At 40.6% G+C, this 25547-nt stretch overlaps 1 protein-coding gene across 2 annotated transcripts in view; it reads left to right on the forward strand.

Annotated features, from left to right (window-relative positions):
- myom3 (myomesin 3) overlaps window positions 1-25547 on the forward strand; it is a 92653-nt gene that overhangs the window by 40392 nt on the left and 26714 nt on the right. For both annotated transcript variants that reach the window (XM_088932007.1, XM_088932006.1), the window contains 10 exons: window positions 3375-3515; window positions 4691-4852; window positions 6419-6560; window positions 13860-14059; window positions 14674-14727; window positions 15621-15748; window positions 16324-16507; window positions 18666-18840; window positions 19501-19622; window positions 23832-24019. In XM_088932007.1, the coding sequence (XP_088788133.1) occupies window positions 3375-3515; window positions 4691-4852; window positions 6419-6560; window positions 13860-14059; window positions 14674-14727; window positions 15621-15748; window positions 16324-16507; window positions 18666-18840; window positions 19501-19622; window positions 23832-24019 (1496 nt within the window). The remainder of the gene's footprint in view (window positions 1-3374; window positions 3516-4690; window positions 4853-6418; window positions 6561-13859; window positions 14060-14673; window positions 14728-15620; window positions 15749-16323; window positions 16508-18665; window positions 18841-19500; window positions 19623-23831; window positions 24020-25547) is intronic.

Raw genomic sequence — 25547 nt, forward strand, 5'->3', positions numbered from 1 at the left:
TCAGAATATACTACCACTCGCATTCCACACATAATCGATCAGAGATCTGATTGCAACATCAAAAGTTAGGTGCATGGTGATCAGAGATCTTCTCTTTGAAGATGATGCTGCACTTATTTGCCACACAGTGTGCTTCAAGACCCAATAAACCAGATGGCCCATGCAACTGTTAATGTCATGTTGTAATGAGACAAGCCATCCCTATTGATCACCCTAGATGAACCTTGAACCTGGCCTTATGTGTTTTAGAAACAATGAGGCTATCTTTTCAGAAATAATGGAGTTCCTTAAAAAATTTTACCCATCTTAATTAGTGGTCTAAACGTTGAACAAAACGTTCATTGTTTCTTTAAGATAAGAGAGATCACTTTATTGGCCATATACAATTTCTTGTATTAGGAATTTGTCTTTTAGCATACCCCAACCTAGTCTCTATGAGACACACAGACAGGGAGAGAAGCTTGGGATCAGAGCACAGGGTCAGCCATTTATACAGCACTGCTGGAACAGTTGGAGTTAAGGTACTTGTTCAGGGGCCCAACAGAGTAGGATTCCTCTGTCAGCCGTGGGATACAAACCAGCAACCTTCCAGCCACAGGTGCAGATCCTTAGCCACAGAGCTCCTTTCTATGGAATGCTGCTTGGAGTCAAATACAGATTTTTTTTCCCTAAGCAGCTTGTAAAGAATGATATGTCTTTCTTCTATTTCATTTTTCATTTACTTACATCCATTTCTGGCTAAACCTTCTGTGGACCTTCATCGTCTCAGTTAAATGTATCTCCATGTGCAACAGAAACACCCATATTTAATCATGATACCTCTTTCTTTCAATAGCACTTTATTCTCATTGAAATAAATTCACTGAGGTAAACTTGTGAAATGGATTTTCATTGGATTCTAAGCTTACACCCAGGATTCTTCATCTTTTTTTCTTCAGGTGTAGCAAACTTTAATAAAACACAATCTAATTATAGTGCAAGCAGAAGGATTCAAATGCATGGCTCCCAAGCAGCCCTTAAAAACCGAGGTATGAATTCTAAGATGTAGAATTAGGCAGTGATTAAAATTGTTTTCAGCTTTACATCTGTGCCACATTAAAGTAATGAAGATGGTCTGCAATGTAATACACTCAATTTATGCCACATCTCAACTTCCAGTATTTTCTCACACTGATTAAAAAATGTCATAGCCCTGTTACGTGCTGTCTATCACTAGGCCTTACAGTTGGCAAAAGAGCCTTATAAATATGGAAGACATGTTTCAATGTTGGCTTTCAAAGGCTCCTTCAAATCACAGTTCATTTTTTAACCATTTTAAAGCTTCCAAAAACATGTAAAAAAGACGATTGCATATAGAAATTCAGAGTATTACATTTGGATAGGTAGCATCAAACTGAAACAAAAGGCCATAGTCAATGGTCATAGTCCCTTTAATTGGTCTATTTACTTAATTGAGTGAAAAGATGGAAGTTCATCCCAGCCCTAGTTAGAGGTCATCTTTCAATTCATTAAACAGAATATATCTTGATGTATAAATCAAAAGATATAGCTATATCTTTAATCAGGCTTTCGTATGGAACACAAATATGCAAGCAGTGTGTCCCAAAAGACATGAAGATGAGATGATGTTTGCCATGTACAAAAAGGTTAAGCTGGGCAGGGGCGTGAATGATGATTAGGTGGGTGCTCTAGAGATGTGACATTTGTGTTCAGGTGAAAGGAAAGTGGGCGAGAACCACCTCCAAAACATTTGTTTAAATCTGCATTTTATGTTTTCAAACCTGGGCATACAGAAACAAAAAAAACAGAAAACAAATTTTTGGCCAGTCAGTTCTTTATTTTCCTCATAATACGTGATAATTTCACTGTTATTATGCTCAATATGTCAGCTGTGAATGTAGGTCATCTTTTTTTTGACAGGTAATGGCAATTTTGACTGATCTTGTAGAAACCCAGCCAGGAGGAGTTTACCAATTCCTCTACATATACTTGTCCAGAATCAAAGACTCATATACCCTTTCTGACTGTTATGCTGGCTCCTTCTCTCTATGTTGTCTTGTCCATGATGCCACCTATAACATTGTTTCCACAACCCCAGCAGCCAAGACACTCCGAAAATGCTCAGCTGAAGCACATAAGTGATTTCCCCAAAAGTGATCAATCAGCACAAGGAAGTTGCAACAGAGTGACAAAAAGAGTGTCCTGTCCTTTTATGTCTGTGTTTTTCATTTGGTCTCCTGGGAGTTCCAGCTCTCTGTTAGATCTTTTGAGCTACTGTATACTTAGAAAAAGAAGCAGTAAAGCAGATGTAAAAGTTAAAATCTAAGATATTGATTGACTACAAATGTAGTACAAGATGTACTGTAAATACCATATGCCTATATACGACATATGCTGCTCTGCCAAAACACTAGAGAATCGCATGGTCAGTAGGAGTGACCCACAGCTAATTGATATTAGGATCTCCTCCATTTCTTGAAAGAAGCTTCGATAGCATCAGAGTGTTTGATCATAATCACTTCCAAAATAAGACCAAAAACAATCATGTGTAGAGCAGTTTCTTTTGATGTTCAATATATTTATATAACCCCATATTTTCAAAATGCTTTACATACCGTACCTTGGCTGGTGATGGAGATTGACTAGGCTTAGCTAAATTTGTCTGCCACCAAATTGGCTTGGTTGTTCTTAAATTAGTGTTTTCATTCTATAGCACTGTAGAAAGGGTGTTTACTTTCATCTTTAAAGACTGAAAGAAAAACATTCCATATGTAGGAACCGTCATTGAAAAGATGTGAATACCAATTGTGGTCATAGACAAAAAACTAAGATGCGAAAAATGTTGTTACATCATTTACGTCATATAAATGGCCAACAGTGACACTTTTTTAAGGAACCCAGATACTGTATTTAAAAGTAGATAGTACTATTTCAACACTTTTTCTATAAGTCATTAATTGTAAGTGTCTTAACATACTTTAACATACTATCTCATGTGTTGGTGTGGCAACAGTACTGTGAATTGTAAGAGGTGGGGAAAAGCAAAGAAAATAAGTAAAAAATAATTGGGGCAAATCAAATCAATTTCAATATTAATAATCTCATCTGGTAGATGACTCTGTGTCCCTGGGTGTAGGAGTAACAGATTCAGGAAATTTGTTTTTGTCCCCACTGCAATATCTATTTCAAACAATGTAAAATAACTCTCATATCTCGTGTAGCACTATTTTCATTCCTGTTGGTAATGTTTGTCTTTCTTTTTCTATTTAATTCTACTGTAAAACAAACATCACTGTTCCTAAAGCTATTATTGTACTCCTCTCTAGAAAGTGCCCCTGTTTCTTCTAGAAAGTTCTTTTCCTTTTCCTCCACAGTTGCAGCGTCCGAGAAGGAGGCAGATTTCGAGGCAGCCTTCAAGCCGTCTTTCGCCAAAGAGGGAGAAGCCTTTACCCTGTCTTGTGAATTTTCTTCTGCCTTGCTAGCACACCAGCATGGAATCACCTGGCTTAGAGATGGTCAGTTTGCGGTTTTGGAGGCATGATGTTCTACTGCTATGTCTACAAAGACATTGCACCATGAGAAATTACATGTTCACCTGCCTGCATCAGCTTGCGATTGAGCTAAGCCTGGATTTTAGGGGCATTCCAAGTGGCTCAACTGTTGCAGGAGGAGTTCCATGATCACAGGGTCTATGAGGCAGGATCTCGTAACTGCCCAAGTGGGACTAGCATTCACCAAGCTACAGTCACATTATACTTCTGTCAGTAACATAGCTCCCCCTGTGAACTGTAGTGTGGTGGATGAGAGACACCCCTCTGTGCTGCCTGTGAAGTGTTAGAAAACAAGTGTTTCAAAGGTGGGAGAGTCAGAGGAGTCTGCCTACAACTCCTCTATCTCCTTTGTGAACAAAACTGTGAGATCAGACATGAGACATAGAAAACATACAAGGGGCTAATCAAAAACTAATTGGCAATTTCAATCATAGCTTTTAGTCTAAACATCTATCATCATAAAGTCAGTGATGGTAGCCTGGACAGATTGGACTGAAATCTTGATCGAATGCACTGACGAAATCAGTAAACATTAAATATGACACAGACCCAGGAAACTAAAGGCTTTCAAGAAAACAAAGCAGTTTATTCTTTTACATGGACTGTGACAGCAGTGCAGTTATTGTGGAAGCTAGAAGGCAATAAAAATATATTAGTTGACATTGCCTACTTTTGCCAGCCATTCTTTTCTCTAATGAATACTATACATTGCTATTCTCATTATGAGTTAGAGGCTGGGGAAAATCGTATTTTCCAGTGTTGAAATTCCCATTTATTTTATTTTCCAATAATGTGTAAAATGCAACAGTGAGATGTCCTTCGTTTATCTTAGAATTGTGACATATAATCAATTGGAAAAGATTGTGAGAGAGTGATTTTGGCTGCCATGGCCTTGTTCAGGTAGTCATTTCAGAAATAAGAAAATTCTTCACTTAACTGAGAGTTAAACACTCCTGTAATTTTATCCGTGGCACTTGGATAACGATGGCCATTACCTGCCATTAGCAGAGAATCTCTAGCGCTTTAGTGATCTTGACTGCTTTTCTAACACGAGTTTGTGGGCTCAAAACATGGCTTTCGGCTTGAATAGGAGATTTCCCAAGTTACCCAAACGTTCCGTGTTTTCTTTTGCTCTCTAGGGGTCCCACTCAAAGAATCCGAGGGAATTGAGATCAACACCGGACCTAGTGCAACGACTCTGACAGTGAAGGAGATGTACAAAGAGCATGAAGGTGTCTACACCATCTGCCTGCCTGCTGCGAGTGGAGTCAAGGAACACAGCGCATACATATATGTTAAAGGTGGGAGAATCGGCTGCTTATGGTTGGTCGCGATTGGTCGATAAAGCTGCACAGATCACTATTCCCAGGTCAGATTCCAGAGAAAACCAGTCCACTTCCTAAAGGGTGTTCAAAGCATGAAAAACACTCCTCTGCTGATGATGAAGTCTTTGCCTACAAGTTATGGAGTAGGTCCTCCCATCAAGAGTGGTCTAAAGGATCTACAGTACATGTAACCATATTTTCAAGGAGTAAATGGAATAGTACCTAATCAGCTAAGGATGGAGCAGCCTTGGTGTTTCAAACCTATCCACCGCAGCTTGGTCCATCCTTGGGCCACTGAGGCAGATCCTGTCTGGGCAGGGACCAAATATCAAACCTGTGTCTTTATGTATCCCTTACACAACAATTATCTGTAATTGTTTCCCTAGTTCTTAACATATGTATATGAAGTCAGGAAGTATTACACCTCAATGCATATCTTAACCAAGACATTATTAATCTACTCCTGAAGCATTACACCACCTTTGTCATTTGTTGTTTTATGAGAGAATTCAGCTCATCTACGGGTATTGGTGATTGCTCTAGTAACCTTGTATGGAATGTGCAGTAATTTATTTCAGTCTATTGAGTATTTATACTTCTTCCCCAGTGGTCTAACCTGAGATTAAAACTGGTTTGTTACTGTTATTTACATGGTTTATTCAATTTCAAAACATGAAAAAGAACACTGATATAATTTACAAGTCATCCTCATGTCTTCTTTGTTTAACATAAAGAAGAAGAATATAGATATACCCTGTATTCCACATTTGAAGGTGATAAGAATAAGGTTTCTGCACAATTTGAGTTTATATTAAAGATATATCTAGGATTTGTGCAACTCTTTGTTTTAATATATACATTATATACATATAGCAATAGAATGTTTACAACACCTACCTGTATATACTGCTGAACCAATTGAAAAGATCCTACCCCAATTTTGCACTTTTGAGGAAAGAGGTTTATGTTTTACATGATTTTTTGGAACACACTCATCACTTCTTGACTTCTTTCTCAGGCTATGCCTGAAAGCACTTATTATTACTGCCAACCACTGTGAGGTTCCATCTTCCAGTAGTCAGTCTTGGTGAATCGTGCGTGAAATCTGCTCTCTCACGCCAATTTTAAACAAGATTTAGATCTTAATGTTAGTAATAAGTGCTTTTAAAAGATTCTCTATCTTTTCAAATCTCAGCTTCCATTTTTGCCAGAAGTTGTAATTACAGAGCTCAGCTTTGCTCTGTTGTTGCTTGCTATATTAGCAGGTTTGCTGTCGGCAATCCAAATCTTTGAAGAAGCAGGCAAAGTGATCTGCACCTGCTGAATAATGTGTGAGAATGAGAGGGAGTGCTGAGGAATTGCTGGATAGCCACATGGACACAGAGCCATGTGGTGACCCCTGAAAAGATCCATCTCTCTAATAAGGAACTCCTGAAAAGATGCCTTCTCGTGCTGGCAAGTTTGGCATCAGCAGATTTTCCGGTTATTAACGGCAGGCAGGAAGCCACTCAGCTCCTTATCCCTTATTTATTTCCTTAACAGACGCAGCAGCAGCTGTAGTCGGAGCGCCAGGGTCCCCTCTCGGTGTGGAGTGCAGTGACGTGCACAAGGATTATGTGCTTGTGACCTGGACACCGCCAAGTGCAGATGGTGGAGGCCCTGTGTTTGGTTATTATATTGATAGGTAGGAGAATCTCCTTCTTTTGACTACACAGCCACCCAGTGTGGATCAGTCTGCTTTGAACTGTGATAACTTCCAGCGTGGCCAGTGCCGATTTGAAAGTAGCTTGTATTTTCTGTTGAACGAACCAAGGAACCAGGTAAAGGTTTATTCCGTGCGGAAATGAAATAGAAGAGGTACAATGTTTCGACTGTGGAGCTTTCTTCAGGTGTCACACTCCAGCCTGCTACTCCGGTAATTATAAAATCACATTTATAAATGAGAAGAGGCTGTTCTTTTAACAGGTCACATGTTGAGCAGCAGTGCACAGGTGTGTTGAGTGTATAGAGGCCTGATCTGAGTGCTGTGGGTTCAAGTCCCAGGCAGACACACTGCTTTTGTACCCTTCATTAAGATGCTTTGCCCAGGCTGTTCCAACAAACCCAGGTGTTTGCAAAGAAAACTAGCCTCAGCCAAATAAATCAGTAATAACCATAAATGTACATTAGTTTGAGATCTGTGACTGAAACAAATTCCAGTTTAATATGCATGAATTGAGCAGATATTCTTAACATGGTATTCCACTTTCAGTCAGGTCGCTTTAAGAGCAGTTCTTTCTATTCCCATACATTCTGCTGTCGCACAGCTGCAAACTAAGCTGGGAACCTACAGCATTCACTCACAAGAACTCAGGTCTGGCTACAACGGCTTTCAAACACACAAGCAGTACAAGCAAAAGTGAAACACTTGACATCACTACTGCTAATTCATAGTCAGATTATCAGTATGGTGTCATGTGTGTTCAACACATTGGGACCATTGTATTAAACTATTGCAGGATAAGGAAGTCCCATGAGTTTCAAAACCATTTTCTCTTTTAAAAAAAGCAAGATCTAATGTCTGTAGAGGATTCCTAAGGGTTAAATCTAGAAAAGGTGATTGTGAACAGAGCAGGCTGAGACCTATGGCCCAGACCTCACCAGTTTAACCTGGGTCATGTCACTAGTGGCCAGTAAGTGAGATTCCGTAAACAGTCACACCCAGAACCATGCCAGGTAAGGTTTGTTCATTGTCCAAAGTCCTCAGCAAATCGGTGACTCCTAAAACATATTGGTCACATGAGAGGCTAGGAATGATGTCAGTTTGAAATGCATCTCTCCCCCAGTCAGAGGGGGAGGCACTGTAGAGTTTGCATAGAGCCCAAATGATTTTTTCCTCAAGGGTGGTATTGTGGATGAGGATTGTTTATTGGTCCTTTTTATTCCTGTAATGAGGGTACAGGAGCCATTGCTGGAAAGAAAGGCACTGAAACAATTGGGTTCCAAATTAGAGATTCCACATTTAAAAAGGAGTTTATGAAATAAGATATTTTCACTACACTACAAATGAAGGCAGATTCCTTGGGATCACTTTATTATAACCTGAGACACAGTTAAGACACAAATAAGCTTTCCTTAAAAACAGAAACAGATGATCATAGAATTGGCCTTAATTCAAACCAGACCGGCTCCAGTGCTTGACAGATGTTTCTCTGACTGTGAGTCTCATTTCTATTGTCTGGCTCTGCCAGGCCTGCACAGAGGAAAGTGAAGGTCTCCTGCCTGATTTGCCATCTGCACGGTCTGAGAGTCCAGGGAGATGGATGTGACCTTCACAGCTGAGTTATAATGTACCTTTCTACACTTCCCAATATGGTAGCCAGTTCTCATGAAATTCCAAGCACACATGCTAAAGAATATGATCTAGGAGATGCTGTAGGATTTTAGGTGATTACTATTTTTTTCTGTTTTTTTAATGTTTTAATGAATTTGTCAGTATCAGTTGAAGAATTTTTACAACCCAGAATTTCTTTCAGATTAAGTTAATCAAAAAAGAAATTGACTGTGCAGCAGGACACCATTTGAGAAGGCCCTATCCAAGAGCGTATATGCATAATTGGTGGTAATGTTAGTTTTTTTCATACAGAGTTCATTAAAAACTGGATAATAGGATAATGGACTTATTACCCTTATACTTTTCATGTTCCGTAACCAAAGTGTGACCAGTCATTTCTGGATTTCAAGCATGTCTGAGCTGAGAATAAACCCTCCAAATGTCTTTTATATATATTAATTTATATAATAGAATCTGGTATTCACAGGAAAAGAAAACATGTTTAGAGATTGGATTTCTAAACATCCACAATTACTGGTGGAGAGGAGTTCTGAGGATCCCTTTGCATGAGGACACCCGAACAGAGAGCGTGCCCCTTCTCTGAATACAGGTGATAGACACCCTTTTCATTCCCCATTAATTCACTCTCCTATTTTTAAAAAATCCCATCTGCTGCAAAAAGAAAGAAAACTGACTTTATAAATTAAAATAATTTTAAAGCAATTGATATGTAATCATGAGACACCTCCTTGAACTGCTTTACTTTCAGTTATGTTACTTTATAGCCATTTACACAACACAACTCCTTTCAGGTCAACGTCATCTGATCCAAGCAGTGGAAGGAAGTTCAAAGTCAGGTGGTTCTGAATGACTCTCTATATAAATTGTCTAATATCTGCTTGGAGTGTTGCCAGAAGTAAAAATGGGATGGCAACTAGCAGAAACTTCCAGATAAAACCTTCATAAAAAATAATCTGATAAGCAGGAAAAAGAGTATATACCGCTAGTAGTGTGTCCTGACCCGTTGCCTGGCAACACAGTAGCACACTCGGAAGGCTTTTTTTATCCAGAAGAACTTATATTTATCACTGCCAATATCAAGCCATCTTAAACCCAGCCTGAATTTATTTACTCCCAATAACAGCCTACCAGGGTGCAAATATTTATCTGTTTATGTCTCACATAAACATTCTAGCAGAAACAGGATATATTTCTTCTCTTAAAATGTGCTGAAAGCACTCACTCAGATAAAGTTTCAGTAGTTTATTTAGTGGCTTGTTTTTCTCTTAAGTAAACAATTACACATGAAAATGGAAAATATTGCTATAAGTAGGGGTTAAGAAAATGTAAAATAGAGTCAGATAAACAATTATTAAAATAAATAATTATTAACCATCAAATGTCAAATATCGAAATGTAAAAAATATACCTATGTGGTTGGAACAGTTTAATGCACCTTAGTTTTTATTCTCTTGCACAGCTTTAGCAAAAGAGTGATAAATGAGAGGCAAACTAGCATAAACATTTTTTTAACACTAACACAACTAGACAATGCACAATGTTGCACACATACAACATAAATCATATACTATTTACATAAGCAAGGTGTCACAGAGACCTATGAAAACCCAGACTGCAAACCCTGAAGGGAAATGCTACTGTATATAATACCTACACAGGCCAACAACAGAGATAAACCTTGCTCCCTCAATTAACAGAATACGATTCTCCCTTTCTATAAACCACGATGTCCCTAAGTGAATGGGAGTTTATCTCCCTATTCTACAAACGTATCACCAACTAGGGGAGAACATCTTTAGCCTGGGGATTCCTCCATGAAATCATTTTCCTTAAATAACAGAACATAAAGCTCTCTTAAACAAGGTTCAAATGCTGAGTTAGAATCTGGTTTTCAAGACCAGGACAAGGTTCTCTCACCTGGTACACATCTCTCTCTGTTCTCTGCCTTGCTTCTGCATCTTCCTCTGTATCTCTCTGACTATCTTCTTATCCTGTCATTTTCTGGGTGTTGAATGTTTCCTCTTTTAATATAATAATAATATAATACTTCTGCGATGGACTGGTGTCCCATCCTGGGTGTACCCCTCCTTACACCCATTGCTTGCTGGGATAGGCTCCAGCTCTCCCGCAGTACCGAAGTGATTAGATGAAAAGTGATTAGAAAATCAATGGATGGGTATAAGAATATAACACATAATAATAATCTTTAAAGTACTTGTGACTTTACTACTTTACTCAGTGACTGAGCTGTACGTCGTTTTAATTTGCACTGGGTTCCACTGTGCGTAGTGTCACCCAGTCTTAAAGGTGATGTGCAGTTCGAAAATCGACTTTGTAAGACTGTACATGCAAAATACAGTTGAGATGTCAAAATGAGTATTTGCGAAAGTGTGTGTTATCAGGTTTCAACAGCAAACGTAAAAAGTACTGTAAAGTTGACGAACTATCAAAAACTCTCCAGCTCCCTGGCTCCCTGCCTAGCCCCAGGTCATGGCATCATACCAGGCTGAACTGCTAGTGCGCTAATGCTTTTCTGTCAGGATCACTATCAGTCCCCTGCATATCGCACCCATAGAACCATTATAATCACTTCCTCTTACTTGTTATCTCCCTACTTTATACACATGTATTCCATCCGTACTGTTTTTCACATTTTTCTTTCTTATTATATTCAACATGGTAAATAAATGTGACGTGTACCATCTTGGTACCCAGAGGGTAGCTGGAGGACAGCAGCATCAGCATCAAAAGCTGTGACTCTTCCAACAGCTAGGATTAGATGAATAGCCAGAATGGCTTTCAGGATGTAGGTTCAATCAACGTTTAGTGATTTAATTAGAATTTTCTCATGCTGTTTGATGCAAGAGTGGCACCGAAGCACAATAATCAGAGCTGCTTTCTTACTCCTCTCGGTTCCTGAATTCAGTTCCAGCATGGGTCAATTTTTCTCCACTAGGTGGAGCTTGTATGTTAACCCCAGATGGGCCTCCCATTGTTCAAAGACTTGCTGTCTAGGTAGACTACGGTTTCTGAATTGTCCCCTTTGTGCTCAAGTGCCCTGTGATTTGCTGGTGTCCCTCCAAGGTCCTAATATCCTACTCCCATATTTTTCTCTATGCTTCTGAGATTGGCTCTGAGCTGCCATGACCAGGAATAAGCAGCTGAAGGTTTTATTAAAATATTGAACCAATGTGATTATTTAGCCCTCAATCTCCCGTATAGCATAACGATGAAATTGTGAACTTGAATGCACCAATCAGGCAAATATTCCATCCATCCATTTTCTAACCACTTCTTCCAATTCAGGGTTGCAGGTGAGCTACAGTAGATCCTATCCCAGCAAGCAGCAATCAGTGCAAGACAGGAAACAACAGGACACCAATCCATCACTGGGCAAACACACACACTCTCTCCAGGGCTGATTTTCACAGAAGCCTCTTCATCTACCAGTAAATGTGGAAGAAAACTGGAGCACCTGGAGGAAACACACATGAAACACAGGTCCAAAATTGAACCCAGGGTCCCATTGCTGTGAGGCCCTAATACTTACATCTGCACAACCATGCCACCAACAGGCACCATTTATTTTATTCAATTTGCTGTCTGAATGAGAACACTGGGAACCGCCTACTGTTCTGTGCCATAACAAATTTCCCTATAGATAAATCTTCTTCTTCTCTAAAAGCTGGATAGTGCCTCTGCCAGCCAAGGATCAAGTCCTGCCACAAAACTAAATTACGAAACACTGAGAAAAAAAAACTACTACCACTTCACGTTAACTGACTGACACATAACATTTCCAACATTCTACGTTGACAGTTTGCAGATGCATCTGCTTAAGCTGGTAGGACCCAAACACAAGCACGCAAGTGCAGAAAATGTCAACAGCTACTCTGTGCTTGTTCTTTTTGCAGCCCACACACTGACTCACCACTCTTGAGATCTAATTCTAATATGTAACTTGGTCAGTTTTTGAAAGCAGTTACACAAGAATAAAAAGGTAAAAGTAAGAACATAAGAAATATTACAAATAAGATTAGGCAACTAGTCCCAGTATCTCACACAGCCATTACTTCATAGACCAAAATGGGTATCTTATTTCATACTCCCACATGTACCAAAACCTAGCTATAGGTCAAAAGAGCCTTTCTTGCCCAAATTTTGATATTCTTGCCAAATTTTCTTCAAACTGTATTCTGATACTCAGATAATTAAAAAGAAAAAATGTTAATGAGCCCCACCGGGGCTCGTTTGGAGTAGAAAAAATGCTCTTAGGCTGTTTTTACAGAAGGTGGAGATAATGACTGAAAATAACACTTAACTGTAGGCCATCAAGTATAACTAAGGCCTTACTAGGCCCTTACTTAAGGCCTTACTTTTTTAAATATTATTTGTCTATAGTACAGACTTAAATAATTAAATATTACAGTTCTTTACAAGTAATTGAAATTTAGAAGCATTATTTTATGCAACAACCTTTATATTAATTTCTCTGGGACTGGCTGGAAGTAGTGGCTCAAACGTAAAAAGTACAGTAAAGTTGACAAGCTATCAACTATACCAAATGTTTTCCTTTTCGTTGCATCTTCAGTGATGAGCGTGAATCCAACTATCCCATGAAAAGGGTTACACTATCACATGTAGGCTTGAAGTGTATATAAGGGCACTTCAGAACAAACTGGGAGAACAAACGAAGGAAGAGGAGGAAAGCCTCTTGTTTGAGTGACTCTAGGTTGGTGCTGGATATTTTTGAGAAAATTTGTTGTCATTTTATTTTGAATACAGTTGGGAATGCTACAGAACTCTAAAGTGCCTCATTATATGGAGTATGTTTGCTTTGGATAGTAAGGACCCAGGATCTTCCACTGGATACTTAAGATAGAAAGATATCTGTAATAACCTTAGAAATACAAGTTGGCTTTTTAATGGAAAACCAGCTGAGAAATGTTCTCTTGTAAAAAATGACCGTGTCCTCTTCAGCTCTTACATCTCGATTTGTTGGTGTTGATTTTGTTTTGTTGCTTTCGCTCACCCCCACCCATCTCTGTGATCATGTCTGTCCCTTCTGTAACCTGCAGTTGATTTGTGTTTTTAATATGGTCTTACTGCCCTTAACCCACCAGACCAGGAAATGGAATATTTCCATCAATCAGAACAGTAAGCGTTGAGGTCTGGTGGGTTTTAAGGTTCGGAGCTGAAGGAAAGTATTTTTTAACTTCTTTCTTACACTTTCTTTCCTCCTTTAACTCACATGTTCTCCAGATGAACAAGAACTTTCCATACAGTAGTGCATTGAACACTGTTTAGAACTTCCAGATTATATTCTGGATGGCCTGTTCCTGGGACTCCACTTCAACTCAGCAATTGGAGTATCGTTTATGACTGCTGCTGGAAAGGATATCTGAAAACACATTCAACTAACAAAGCTTATGGAAAATACTCCCTTTATCCACCCTTGATCTGAAGAATCTGGAAGCCTTCTTTGGTGTCATCACTGTCATCACCATGTCCACTGCAGTAAAGAAGGCGAAGACAATAGAGCTCATGATATTGTGTGATATAAAAGCATAGACGTACCCCAGAAAGGACCCCATTCTCACAGACGTCACGGTTGTGTCTTGAGGCTGTCAGCTCTTTGTTTGTCTCCAGGTGTGACGTAGCGACTGGAGAGTGGGTGCAGTGCAATGAGACCCCTCACAAGTTCTGCCGGTACCCAGTCTTTGGCCTCTTGGACGGCAAGACCTACCTGTTCAGGGTAAGAGCGGTGAACAAGGCCGGAATTGGTCGACCCTCCAAGAGCAGCAATCCTGTGACGATGACAGACCCCGCCGAGGCTAGCAGGATCATGGGTAAGCCCACGCATCCCCTATACCTGCCTGCACTTCAAGCAGCTGTGACAAGAAATTCTACACACGCCAGTATACCACCTCAGGAAACTGATTTGATCCCATTGGCCGTCTGTCGGTCCTTCCTCATTCAACTCTTCCAAAGAAACGCTACCTCATTGATTCTCCTAGGGATTTCTTTCTCTTACCTGTTTTCTTACTGGAAGACATCTTGGCTTGACCAGAGGTAAGGGAATTGTGGTCCTGGGGGAATATAAAGGCAAGCAAATGTAATTCACATTCCAGCTGAGGTAAGACCTGTGGGGAAATGTAGGTGTTCAGATCTTCCACCATATCATAAATACATGGATGTAGCCCGTTTCCCTTTATAAGGTATTTTGTTCAGTTGTAGCATGATTTAAACAATGCGTGTAAAGGACATTACAAAAAAATCTGATATTTTCAAAAGGGAAAAAGATTATTCACAAAGAGAAAGCACTCGAGAATGCACCATTATTAACCTGCCCAGTGAATAATATCTGTCTCTAATACTAGAGAATTCTTTTTTTGCAGAACAGACCTTTGTAATTCACCAGTAACCCAGACTGCTCCTCACTGTGTGCAATTTTATCTTACAGTAGTGAAGCTGGATAAAGGAAAGGAGATAATTATTACTAAGGATGAACTTGAAGGTAACGATTTTCTTAATTAAATTCACAAACTCAATTTTAAAAATGTTCTATTATGGTTCAATTATATACAATATGCAGAACCTGGGAACAAAGCCTCGGCTACAGATAATAGGAGAAGATGGAACGCCTGATAGTTTCTTGTGCTGCTTTTTCCTAGTAAAAAAAAAAGATGTGCCATTTTAATTTTTGGGCCTTTTGTAGTTTGGCTGTTTGATCATTTTAAGGGAGGCTGAGGGGTCCTGGTTTAGGTCTTGGCTGTGCCTGTGTTTATTGAATCTTTTTACACTCTTTTGCTGAGAATTAACACTGAGGTCCCATTATAAGACGACTGCAGTAGATCATGGTCTCCCCGAGCCTCTGCAGGTTGCCTTCAATACAAACATTTCCTTAATTGTTTACGTTCGTTTTCTAATTGTAATTATTATTGTTAAGGTTCAATCAGAGAGACAGCAAGAAATCTGGACATTAAAGCATCAGCTATAATTCTTTGCATTCTGCCAATCATTACAGGCCATTATCAAACCTCTACTGGAAATAAGAAGTGATCTCTTTAAAATGCTGCTTAACCTTATTGATATTACATAACATCCTGTATGGACATATCATGAGGAGGGACGTTGAGGAAGTAACAAAGAGGGTAATGGAATTTGAGGTGGAAGGCAACAGGGGAAGAGGCAGGCCTAGAAAGAGATGGATAGATTGTGTGAGAAAAGATATGGAGGTATGTGAAGTGAGTAAAGAAGATGTGCTCGACAGAGACAAGTGGAGAAGAGCAACCAAAGCAGCTGACCCCAGGACAGTCTGGGACTAAGGCTGTGAAAAAGAAGAAGATCCTGCGAGAGGCTGTTTTCCTCGACCGACTGAAACTTCAGAGTCTCCTTTGTCCTTCACAGCGGACATTCTTGTTCCCTTACCACCCACTGGAGTGCATGCCAGTGAGAGCAGTGAGAGCTACGTCATACTGAGCTGGGCCGAACCAGACCCGCGGGGCAGGGAGCATCTCTCCTACTACATAGAGCAGGTGCACAGTGCCATGATGGCTGGAACTCCACTCACTTTTCCCCGAGCACTTTTCCTTGAACGCCATCTTCCCACTCTGTCATGTGCTGACTGCAACAATTCCCTGCAACAGTGGGGTCGACCATTGAAGGCTTGAGTTGTTTGAGTCCACAATTCGGTGTAAATTCTGTAAGGTTATGAGCAAATTTCACACTTACACAGAAAAATAAATAGTAATACTTGATTTAAAGTATAAGGGATAATACAATTTGCAATCATTTTGTTATGTATACGTATCCATAAACACAATTGGATCCCCTCCAGAACAAGCAGACCGCTGGAAAAGCTATAAACCAGTATACAGTAGGTGAGATATGAACTGACTGAACCTAAAGTTGTCTAAAGTACCTCAGTGATTTGTGTAGAGAAATAAATTAAAGAAGTAATTAAGAAATTTGTCAAAATGCTCCGCAATATTTCTCTATGAACCAGTAAAAATATAGTTTAAATTGTTGCATGAAAACATGTTACTTTTACAGACTCTAAAACCAAATTCACTAAGACAAGAATGCGTGACTTGTACCCTGTCTTCTTCAGTCAGTAGTGGGCAGCAACAGCTGGATGATGTCAAACTTGGATATTCCTGTGAACTCTCCGAGGTTCCCTGTGTTTGACCTCCAGAAAGGACGCTCCTACCTCTTTCGCGTCCGATCGGTCAATAAGTACGGAGTCAGTGACCCGTCTGACTGCAGCGAACCCATCTCGCTGAAGGAAAAAACTGGTAAGGGCTCTGAAACCCCTTCTCCGCTGACAAGCAGGATGTGCCTGTTCTGGGCAGGGACTCTGTTGTAACTCCTTAAAGTTACTCTTGCGGTACCGTCGTTTAGAGAGCCTTGAACATCAGAGTCGTGCAGTAAGGCTCGCTGAACGGTGAGTGGCTAAAGACAGTGGGCACGTCAGAGGAGGATGTGCCTGAGTCCTCGATCAGTCTGTGCTGTTGAGGGTATGAGGCAGAAGGTGTGATGCACTTTCTGGACATAGTCTTTGTCATGCTGTTGTGACAGCCATGCTGAACAGCTCCTTGCAGTGTGTTGCCACATTGAGGGAGTGATGGCAGGATATGTGGTAGCTAAGATGGGGACCATGGGAGTGAGAGTGCTTTCTGCACCCCACTTCCACATAAGCTCTCTGACATTGTTGAACTATGCCAACAGCATTGAAAAGTACAGTAAGTGCATGAAGAGTAAATGCTGGTACAGGGCAGGCACCTAGAAGGAAAAGGTGTTGAAAATGAGATGTTATGATTTTGCCTAGCACTTCCACTGCAAACTCTCCACAAAATGTACTCATCCTCTTCCAACATGGGTTGCTGTAGAGTAATCCTGAGCTGTGGTCCAGCCTGCATCACCACACAGCCGTCATTCTTCTTGGAACTGGTCAGCCAGTGCCATAGCTACAGTTGCACAATGATGGTCACTGACCGTATTGACCTGCCAGAAAGGGTTGGGGTTGGTGAGGTGTACAAGAAGACAGCCCAGTCACTCGGTACATTTTTTGAGCTGAAGTGCATAATGACATTAGCTCCGTAACAGATATTGAGCAAGCCCTCAGTAAATTAGCTTTCAGCTTCTTCCAGGGTTATGAAGCTCTGGAACATGCCTTGTACGTTCCAGAGTACAAAAATGTATGCCTGGCATCGTCCTTGATAGAGCTGGCAGCTCAAATATCCACAACCCTGGTACACCTGATAAATGCTGAGGATGGATGGTTGCCTCTCCAGAGGCGCCAGCTGTGAAACTGGTGATGGCTTCACTCCTGTTCCTCATACATACCTCGGCAACGTTACTAGTTGTTTCACTGAATGTCCAGCCTCTTGTGTCATAGTCCTCCTGAGAGCACAGTCCACGTTGACCCTCTCCACTACAGATGACACCACAGCTTCTAGGAGTGTCTAAACCAGGGAAGGCGTTGCCAAATGTCTCTCTCTGTGATGCTGAGTTACCTCTGCTGAGGACACTCTGCGACATACTGTGCATTTAGTTCTGGTGTGTCACAGTGATGTTGCCTCAGTGGGTTTTAATCTTCGCACAATTCTGTTGATGTGTGCTCCAACCTCACCCCAGGGCTGTAAAAGTGACCTTAAAGAGCACAATTCTAACTTCGGACCTTATTGTCTAAGTTACAGCTTCCTGAACCGTGCACATTGAGTCATTTGCATAGTTATTAAACTGAAATAGGGTATTGTGCAAAATAATTGCCTCGCTGCCAGACAATTTGGATTCTGCGGTTATTTTGTGTTGGCTTTGTGCCTTTCCAGGAGTTTAATACAGAGTGGTCTAGTCCTGGTCCCAAAGGGCCAGTGTGTTTGTAGTTTTTCATTCCAACTTACACCTGACTGGCCCTCCAGACCAGAATGTCTCACCCCTGCATCAATATTTAAAGAGGAATTAAACATGTGCATTTACACCCTTCGGAATTCCCAAGTGCTCAGTATTGTTTAATTAAAATGTACTAAAAGCTAATTTATTGTTCTTTTTCTATTGGTGCATTCAGCTTGTCCGGCCTTAGTTTTCAGAGTTGATTCAAATATACTGTATATTACAATTGTGGTGTTAGTTTTTTTTTCCCAAAAGAAGTGAATTAAAGATTTTATTTCAATAAATGCACCCGTTACTTATGGGTGGCAGTGGTTTAGAAACATGTTCCTGAACTATGGTTTCAACTAGAAACAACACCATACAATGTCTATTTTCATATGGTATAAGACCTCTGCCTCACATTAAGAAATACAGCAGAGTTGACCTCCTATACTGCTGCAAATGTGTGGTTTATATGACTGTAAGAGCACACACACAAGGGAGAGAGAGACGTACAAATACAGGTAAATGATATGAACTATGTTTAAGGTGCATAAAATATTTTTTCTGCTTCTCTGTCAGCACTGCCTCCTCCTGCACATGGCATTGTGGCCTACAGGGACACAGACACGTCAGTGTTGCTGCAGTGGGAGGAACCCAAGAACACTCAGGATATTATTGGCTACTACGTCTACAGCTGCGAGGCTGGGACAGACAAGTTGCTGACAGTTAATAACAAGCCAGTTAATGGCAACAGGTACACCAGCCACCTGCAAGGGAAGAGATGCCAGTAAATGATTAAAACTCACTTGCCTGTATATGAGGTGCTGATAATGTTGGTTACCCAATTTGTAAAGCTGCACTGTGAAAGCTGTGCCATGATGAGTTTTGGTGCTCTCACAAATGAGTCCATAGGAAGCATTCTGTGAAAGAAAGAACAATATACACAAAGGAGCACTAATGTCAGCAGTGCTCACCCAATTGTGCCCAATGTCTCTCTTGAGTAATAACCGACAGGCCCTGAAATAACATCCCATAGTGTGGACTGTTTCTTTTCCATGATACAGTTGTTTGAGTAAACCTATTAATGATATGAAGACCAACCACCTATATAAATTTGGAACATCTTACGGCTTTGTAATTGTGATTGATATTATGTATGGCACAGCTTTGTCTCTTTGTGAAGCTTTAGAAAGTTTCAGCTCTAAAATCTTCTGCATGGAAACTGAAAACCATATTTGCTGTACTATTAAGCAAGGCCTGAAGTTTCTTCTTTGCTTTCAGGTACAACAAATTTCCATGGGGAATTACTTTTTCTTTCATGATTATTAAAAGCAAAGAAGACTGAACAGAGGTCCATCATACACAGCTGGGCATTTAACAAAGACACAATCTCTTTCTCCGTGTCCCTTTCTAGGTTTGCAGTTCATGGCCTGACGCCTTGGAAGAGCTACGTGTTCAGAGTGAAGTCGGTGAGCGCAGCAGGGAGCAGCGACTACTCCGAGCAGTCAGCACCCATTGTAGTCAAAGCAGCAATCTGTGAGTTTTACAAAGGTGTATTCTGTGCCTGTCAAAGCATGAACACGAGTGAAAGAAAGAAACTGCATTGAACCGTGGCTTGGATAAACATGCAATTACAACGGTCAGTTCTATGCAGAGATGCACAATGAATATATGCAGTGCCTTGCAAAAGCATTCACCCCCTGCCAGCAGTGCCCCGTTTTGTTGATTTCCAAATGATGTAAACAGCTTTCCTGAAGTGAATATATTTAATCAAAGCTTGAATGTTCAAACTGAACACTTCTATGGCTAAAAAAAAAGTTAAAAGTCAGCAAAATCTGCAAAGAAAAATTAAAAACTAAAATAGGTTAGTTGTGCAAGTATTCATCCACCAGAGTCAGTGCTGGGTAGAAGCACCTTTGGCAGCAATTAGAGCTGCAAGTCTTTTTGTGAAAGTCTTTGCTAATTTTGCACTGAGGGAAAGTGCAATTTCCCTCCGTTCCTATTTGCTCACGTTGGATGGGTATTGTTTTCTATAAGCTTCAAGTTGGGCCATTGATTCGGCAACTCAACAATATTCACTTTCTTCTTGTTAAGCCAGTCCACTGTAGAGTCACTGTCCTGCTGGTAGGTAACTATTTTCTCCAACTTGAGGTCTTTGGCAGACTGAATCAGGTTTTCCTCTAAGATTTGCTTGTACTGCCTTAATTTTCCAGTCCAAGTTAACATAGTGCTGCTACCATCATACTGCACCACCCTGGACAATCGCATATATTGTTGTGTTACAACCAGAATTTTTATTGCATTGAAATTAATGTTTTAATTTAATTCACACACCCTACATAATAATTTAAAGGGACAAATGTATTATCTTGTCTACTAAAGTATTCACTCCCCTTTGTCAATACTTTGTAGAAGGAACTTGTGCAGAAATGACAGCTATGTCTATACCAGCTTTAGATATTCCAGCTATATACCAGATATAGGCTATATCTATACCAGCTTTGCACATCTCGATTTGAGGATGTTTCCCAGTTCTTCCTTGCCGATTTTCTAAAGCTTCGTCAACACAGGTCAGATCAAGTCCTTCCACAGATTTTCAAGGGGACTCATGTCCGTGTTTTAGCTGGGCCACTCGCAGACATTCACCTTCTTGTTCAGAAGCCATATCAGTGTGCCCTTGGCTGTGAGCTTTGGCTCCATTCATTGATCCCTCTATCCTATTGAGTGCCCAAGTCCCTGCTGCTGAAGAGCATCCGAATTAAATGATGCCAGCACCCCATGTTTCATTATAGGAATGGTGTCACAAAGAGTTGTGTTCAGTTTGCCCTAGGCATAATTTTTTACATTAAATTCAAACAGTTGAGGTTTTTTTTTCACCAAACCAGTGAAGGTTTTGCTACATAGTCTCAGGATCTGCTACATGCTGTCTTGAAAACTCCAGGTGTGTTATTGGCTTCCTTCTAGCCTCTCTCTCATAGAGACTAGCTATGTGTATTGCAGCAGAGATTGTTGTCCATCACTGGTATGGAGGTCCGTAGTTCTGTCAGGGTGGTCACTGGGCTCTTGGTCACTTCTCTGGACTTTACAGGCCCAGATCTTCCTTGCCCAGTTGTCATTCTAGGAGGACAGCCTTTTCTAGGAAGTGTCTGGGTAGCTCTGTATTTTTTCGATTTCCTAATGATGAACCTGACTGCATTCTTAGGAGCTTTCTGGACCCTAGATATGTTTTTATAACCCTTTACAGATCAATGCCTCCTAGCAAAGCTATTAAGGTGATCATGTCTGCCAATTGAACTGACTCTATTCAGTTCAGTTCTATTCAATAGAGGTGGACTCTATTCAAGTGTTTGTACAAGTAGCTTAGATGCACCTGGGCTCATTCTAGAGTGTCATAGCAAAGGAGGTGAATACTTAGATACAAATTGAAACATTTCAGTGTTTTTCCTTAAAATTACATGTTAAACAATCTATATCTTATGTTCTACTTTGAACAGTTTGTGTAGATCAGTGACAAAAGAATCCGATACAAACTCTGTGAGTTTGCAGCATACAAATTGTGAAAAAAAAATTCAAGAGGGATGTGAATACTTTAGAAGTGTCTTTTCTTTGTGTGTTTTAAACTCACAGTAGCTGTTCCTAATGTACTTATGTAAATATACGGAGACTGTAAGATCTTAGACATTAATTGAAGGCAGAACAAAGGCAAGACAAGTAGCTCTTCAGTCTAATTACTACCACAAACAACACAAGTTCACTGAAAGTTTTAAAAATTGAACTGTTCTATATGTTCTAAAATGAAACTGACTAGACTGTTCAGTCATTAATAATACATCAACATCATCAACACATCAACTGTTGACAAAATACTGTTAAAAACTATGGGGTTGTCTTAAACTGTGTAACATTACTGGATTCTAATTTGCCCAACAAAGGAGAAAGATTTGGCAGATTATATGAATAAGAAGAGCTTTCTTTTCATCTAGGTTTAGTAAAGCAGTATTAAGCAATGGTTATCGAGATAGCTGCTAATTTGCTGAATATGAATGCACCTCTCTGCTAACATCTCTTTAAAAAAACAACTCTGGAATCTCCCTGTGGTCATTATTAACAGAAGGTGCAGAGTCAGGTAAGGCTGGAAGGAGGTTCAGCAATCCCTTTAATAAATCTTTAAAGAGCACAGTGCAGGCTCCCTGAGAATCCAGACTTTCTCCCTCTCTTTTTAATCATTAGACTCAGCTGTTCTTCCATTTTACTACATTTTCAGGAAGGCCCAATTCAGTGCTTTACCACAGCTGCCAGAATCAGAAAGGTTAAAGAATTGTTTTATGTGAGATATGACTTTATTGATGAAAGGACAGGTCAACCTTCTCTCATTTTGAAAATGGTGGGGAAAAAAAGGGTGCATCTTTCTTCTTGTCCAAAAGTAATATTTAAAAAGAAACAAAACAGCACACCAACCTTTCCTCACAGCAAAGAGCTGGAGGTCAGGTTGATGTAAAATGTTCTGACCTCTGTGGCCCTGGAGGCTGTTATTTCCAGCTCTCCATTTTCTAACAGCTTCTTCTAATTCAGGGTCACAGAAGGAGCCAGAGTCTGTCCCAGCAAGCAACAGGCACAAGTCAGGATACATCCTGGATGGGATGCCAGTCCTTTGCAGGGCCCACACAGACACGGACATACAACAACACACTCACACCAGGGCTAATCGTCCAGGCCAGTATGTATGTCTTTGGACTGTGGGAGGAAACCAAAGCACCAGAGAAAAACCCATGTGAGCATGGGAGAACGTACAAACTCCACACAGACAGCACTCCAGGTCCAGAATTGAACCCAGGGACCCAAACGCTGCAAGGCTACTGCCCCACCATAGTGCCCGGCTCCTGTTTCACACAACACCTATGAAGAAACGTTTAAAGAAAAAGTTTAAAGGCAATAATGGGATGTCAAGAGACGTGGGAACTTTTTTTCCCAAACGGACCTTTATTTCTCTTTCTCAGTTGCGTACATAAGGTGTTTTTCATCCCACTATGGTAACACACTGTGGGACACAGAGCCTGGACACACTGTTGGGAGGGGAAAAAAGGAAAACAAAAAAAAAATGGACACTTTAAGGAAGTTTTATGTGACTGGTGTCACCAAACCTAGACCTGGAGAAACAGCTAAAATCCTCACTTTCTATAGACACATTAGGACTCTTAGAGACCAAGATTATATCTGCAAACTATTAGTCTCATGAGACATTTATTCAGCAACAATCTCCAGCTTCTCCTGGTTGATCACTAGGTTCTCCCAGGCCAGCTGAGAGACAGAATCCCAACAGTGTGTCCAGGCTCTGCCCCCCAGTCTCTTTCCAGTGGGCTGTGCCCAATACAATACACCTCCAGCAGGGGGTGCCCAGGGGGCGTCCTCACCAGATGCCTCAACCACCTCACCTGGCTCCTCTCCTCAACTCTTCTCCAAGGTCCTTTACTCCAACTTTTAACTTTGTTGAGTTTCCCTATCAGTTTTACGATTGGAAAACAGGGGGCTAATCTGAGCAGTGGCACTTGCTTTATGAATACAGCTCACGGTGAGGTGCAGCTCAGTGAGATAAGGCATGTACACAGTGCTGGAGATTGCTTTTGGAATAAAGCCGACACCGTGTGCCAAGAGGGTTCAGGAGGATTTAGATGTGTTTTTTTGTTCCTTACTACAGTTAAAGGCATACTGTGCAGAATAATTTGTGTCCTCTTCTCTTCCCATCAGCCCCTCCTTCCCCGCCCTTGGCTATAGCCCAGCTGAACTGTGGGAGTACGGAGATGGTGATTGGTTGGAGAGCTCCGGCCAGGAATGGTGGGAGTGCCATACAGGGCTACTTCCTGGACCAAATGGACACTTCAGAGCTGGTCTGGCATGAAGTCAATGTCAAGCCGACCTCTGAAAGGGTGTACAAGGTGCAGTATAATCGCCCCGAAATCCTGGCTCAGCACCTTCAACTTGTGCAGATGGCCACCTGGAGTGATCAGTCTGTCACAAAGAACTGGCCAGTTTCAACATGTCTGGGGAGCAAAAAAAAAATATTTTATCTGAATCTGTTTGATAGGCATGCCAGTCTCCATGATCCTCCTTTTATGTGACAAATGATATTGTACATTACTTTGTTGCGTTACTGTACAAGATGACTGAGTCTCAAGTGAGGGAAGAAATAAAACATATTGAAGGCTTCCGATCTGTCAAATTATATGGAAGTCGGAGAGCCTTTCCGGTCTCAGGTGCAACAGTTAAGTCCACGGCCTGATCATTCCCCTAGGGCAGTGATCCTTTTAATTCCCGGCTGTGCTTGGGAGCAAATGAAGAGCTGGGAAATGTGCCGGGAGGCTTTTTTGTCAGACATTATATGCTGATCTGCCTAAGACTGTCGATACGCTTCTAACACTACACTTTTTTCAGTGCTAAAAACATCATTTTTAAAAATCCTTTCTCAAAATATTGCAGGTGCAAGTGATCTCCATTTTCCTCTTAAAACAACTGTTTTTTTCCACAGCAGCGAAACTATTTCGTCATAAATTAATAGTATAATGCTGACAACACTTCAGACAGAAACTGCACAACGGGGGTATTATAAATATTTTTACTAGCAAAGTCTAAAATACACAACAAATGAAGTTCTGATATTTCTTCTGAAGTACACATTCACAAATGATCACCGAAGGTATCATTCCTTTCACTTCTTTCAAGGAAACAAATCGTGCACTACTCTTGTCTAAACCTAAATGTCACGACTGCCACAAGGCAGAATGGAAGAGGACATTGCTCCTCCTGAAGGCAGGAATGTTAGTGTCGCCTGATACTTCGATCCAGTCAGAAAGATCCACGATCTCGTCGCCTCGTTGTGCACTTCGCGCTGAGTGGATTACGATTCTCCGAGACAATTGTGATATTGACGTAGCACCGCTAGCAGCAATTTCTCTCTGAACGCGAGAAATAGCGAACCTATTGACATCGATATTGATGTGATTAGGGGTTTGTACATTACTGTACCCCAACATTAAATGCTGTCCATTTTTTTCGCCTAATCCATCCATCCGTATTTAGTTCTTATTTAATAATGATTATCTTTCTATAGCGCTTTGCTGTTACGTCATTACCGACACATAGTATATTATCATTAAGCGGATAGTTGTTAAGGGTTACGGTTGTAAAGAAGAGTTAAAACTACGAGAATGCGAGGGTATAGGTGTATATAGGAAAGATGGGGTATGACACCGTTCTTGTTTATACGAGTTGCAAAAGAAGTTAACCCTGTTTACTTAATTTTTAAGAGCAGTACCATTTATAAACCTCCTCTACAACAGTGTGCAACAGCAGTCCATTAGCGAACGGGATATTGGAAGCCGTCCCTTAATCAGGACTCAAATTGAGCGGAATTGTATATAGCAGTTTCGCTTCTACCACTTATAACTTAAACAGTAACAAAATACT

This window comes from Atractosteus spatula, chromosome 14 (assembly GCF_055471065.1).
Source record: "Atractosteus spatula isolate fAtrSpa1 chromosome 14, fAtrSpa1.hap1, whole genome shotgun sequence".
Lineage (NCBI taxonomy): Eukaryota > Metazoa > Chordata > Actinopteri > Semionotiformes > Lepisosteidae > Atractosteus > Atractosteus spatula.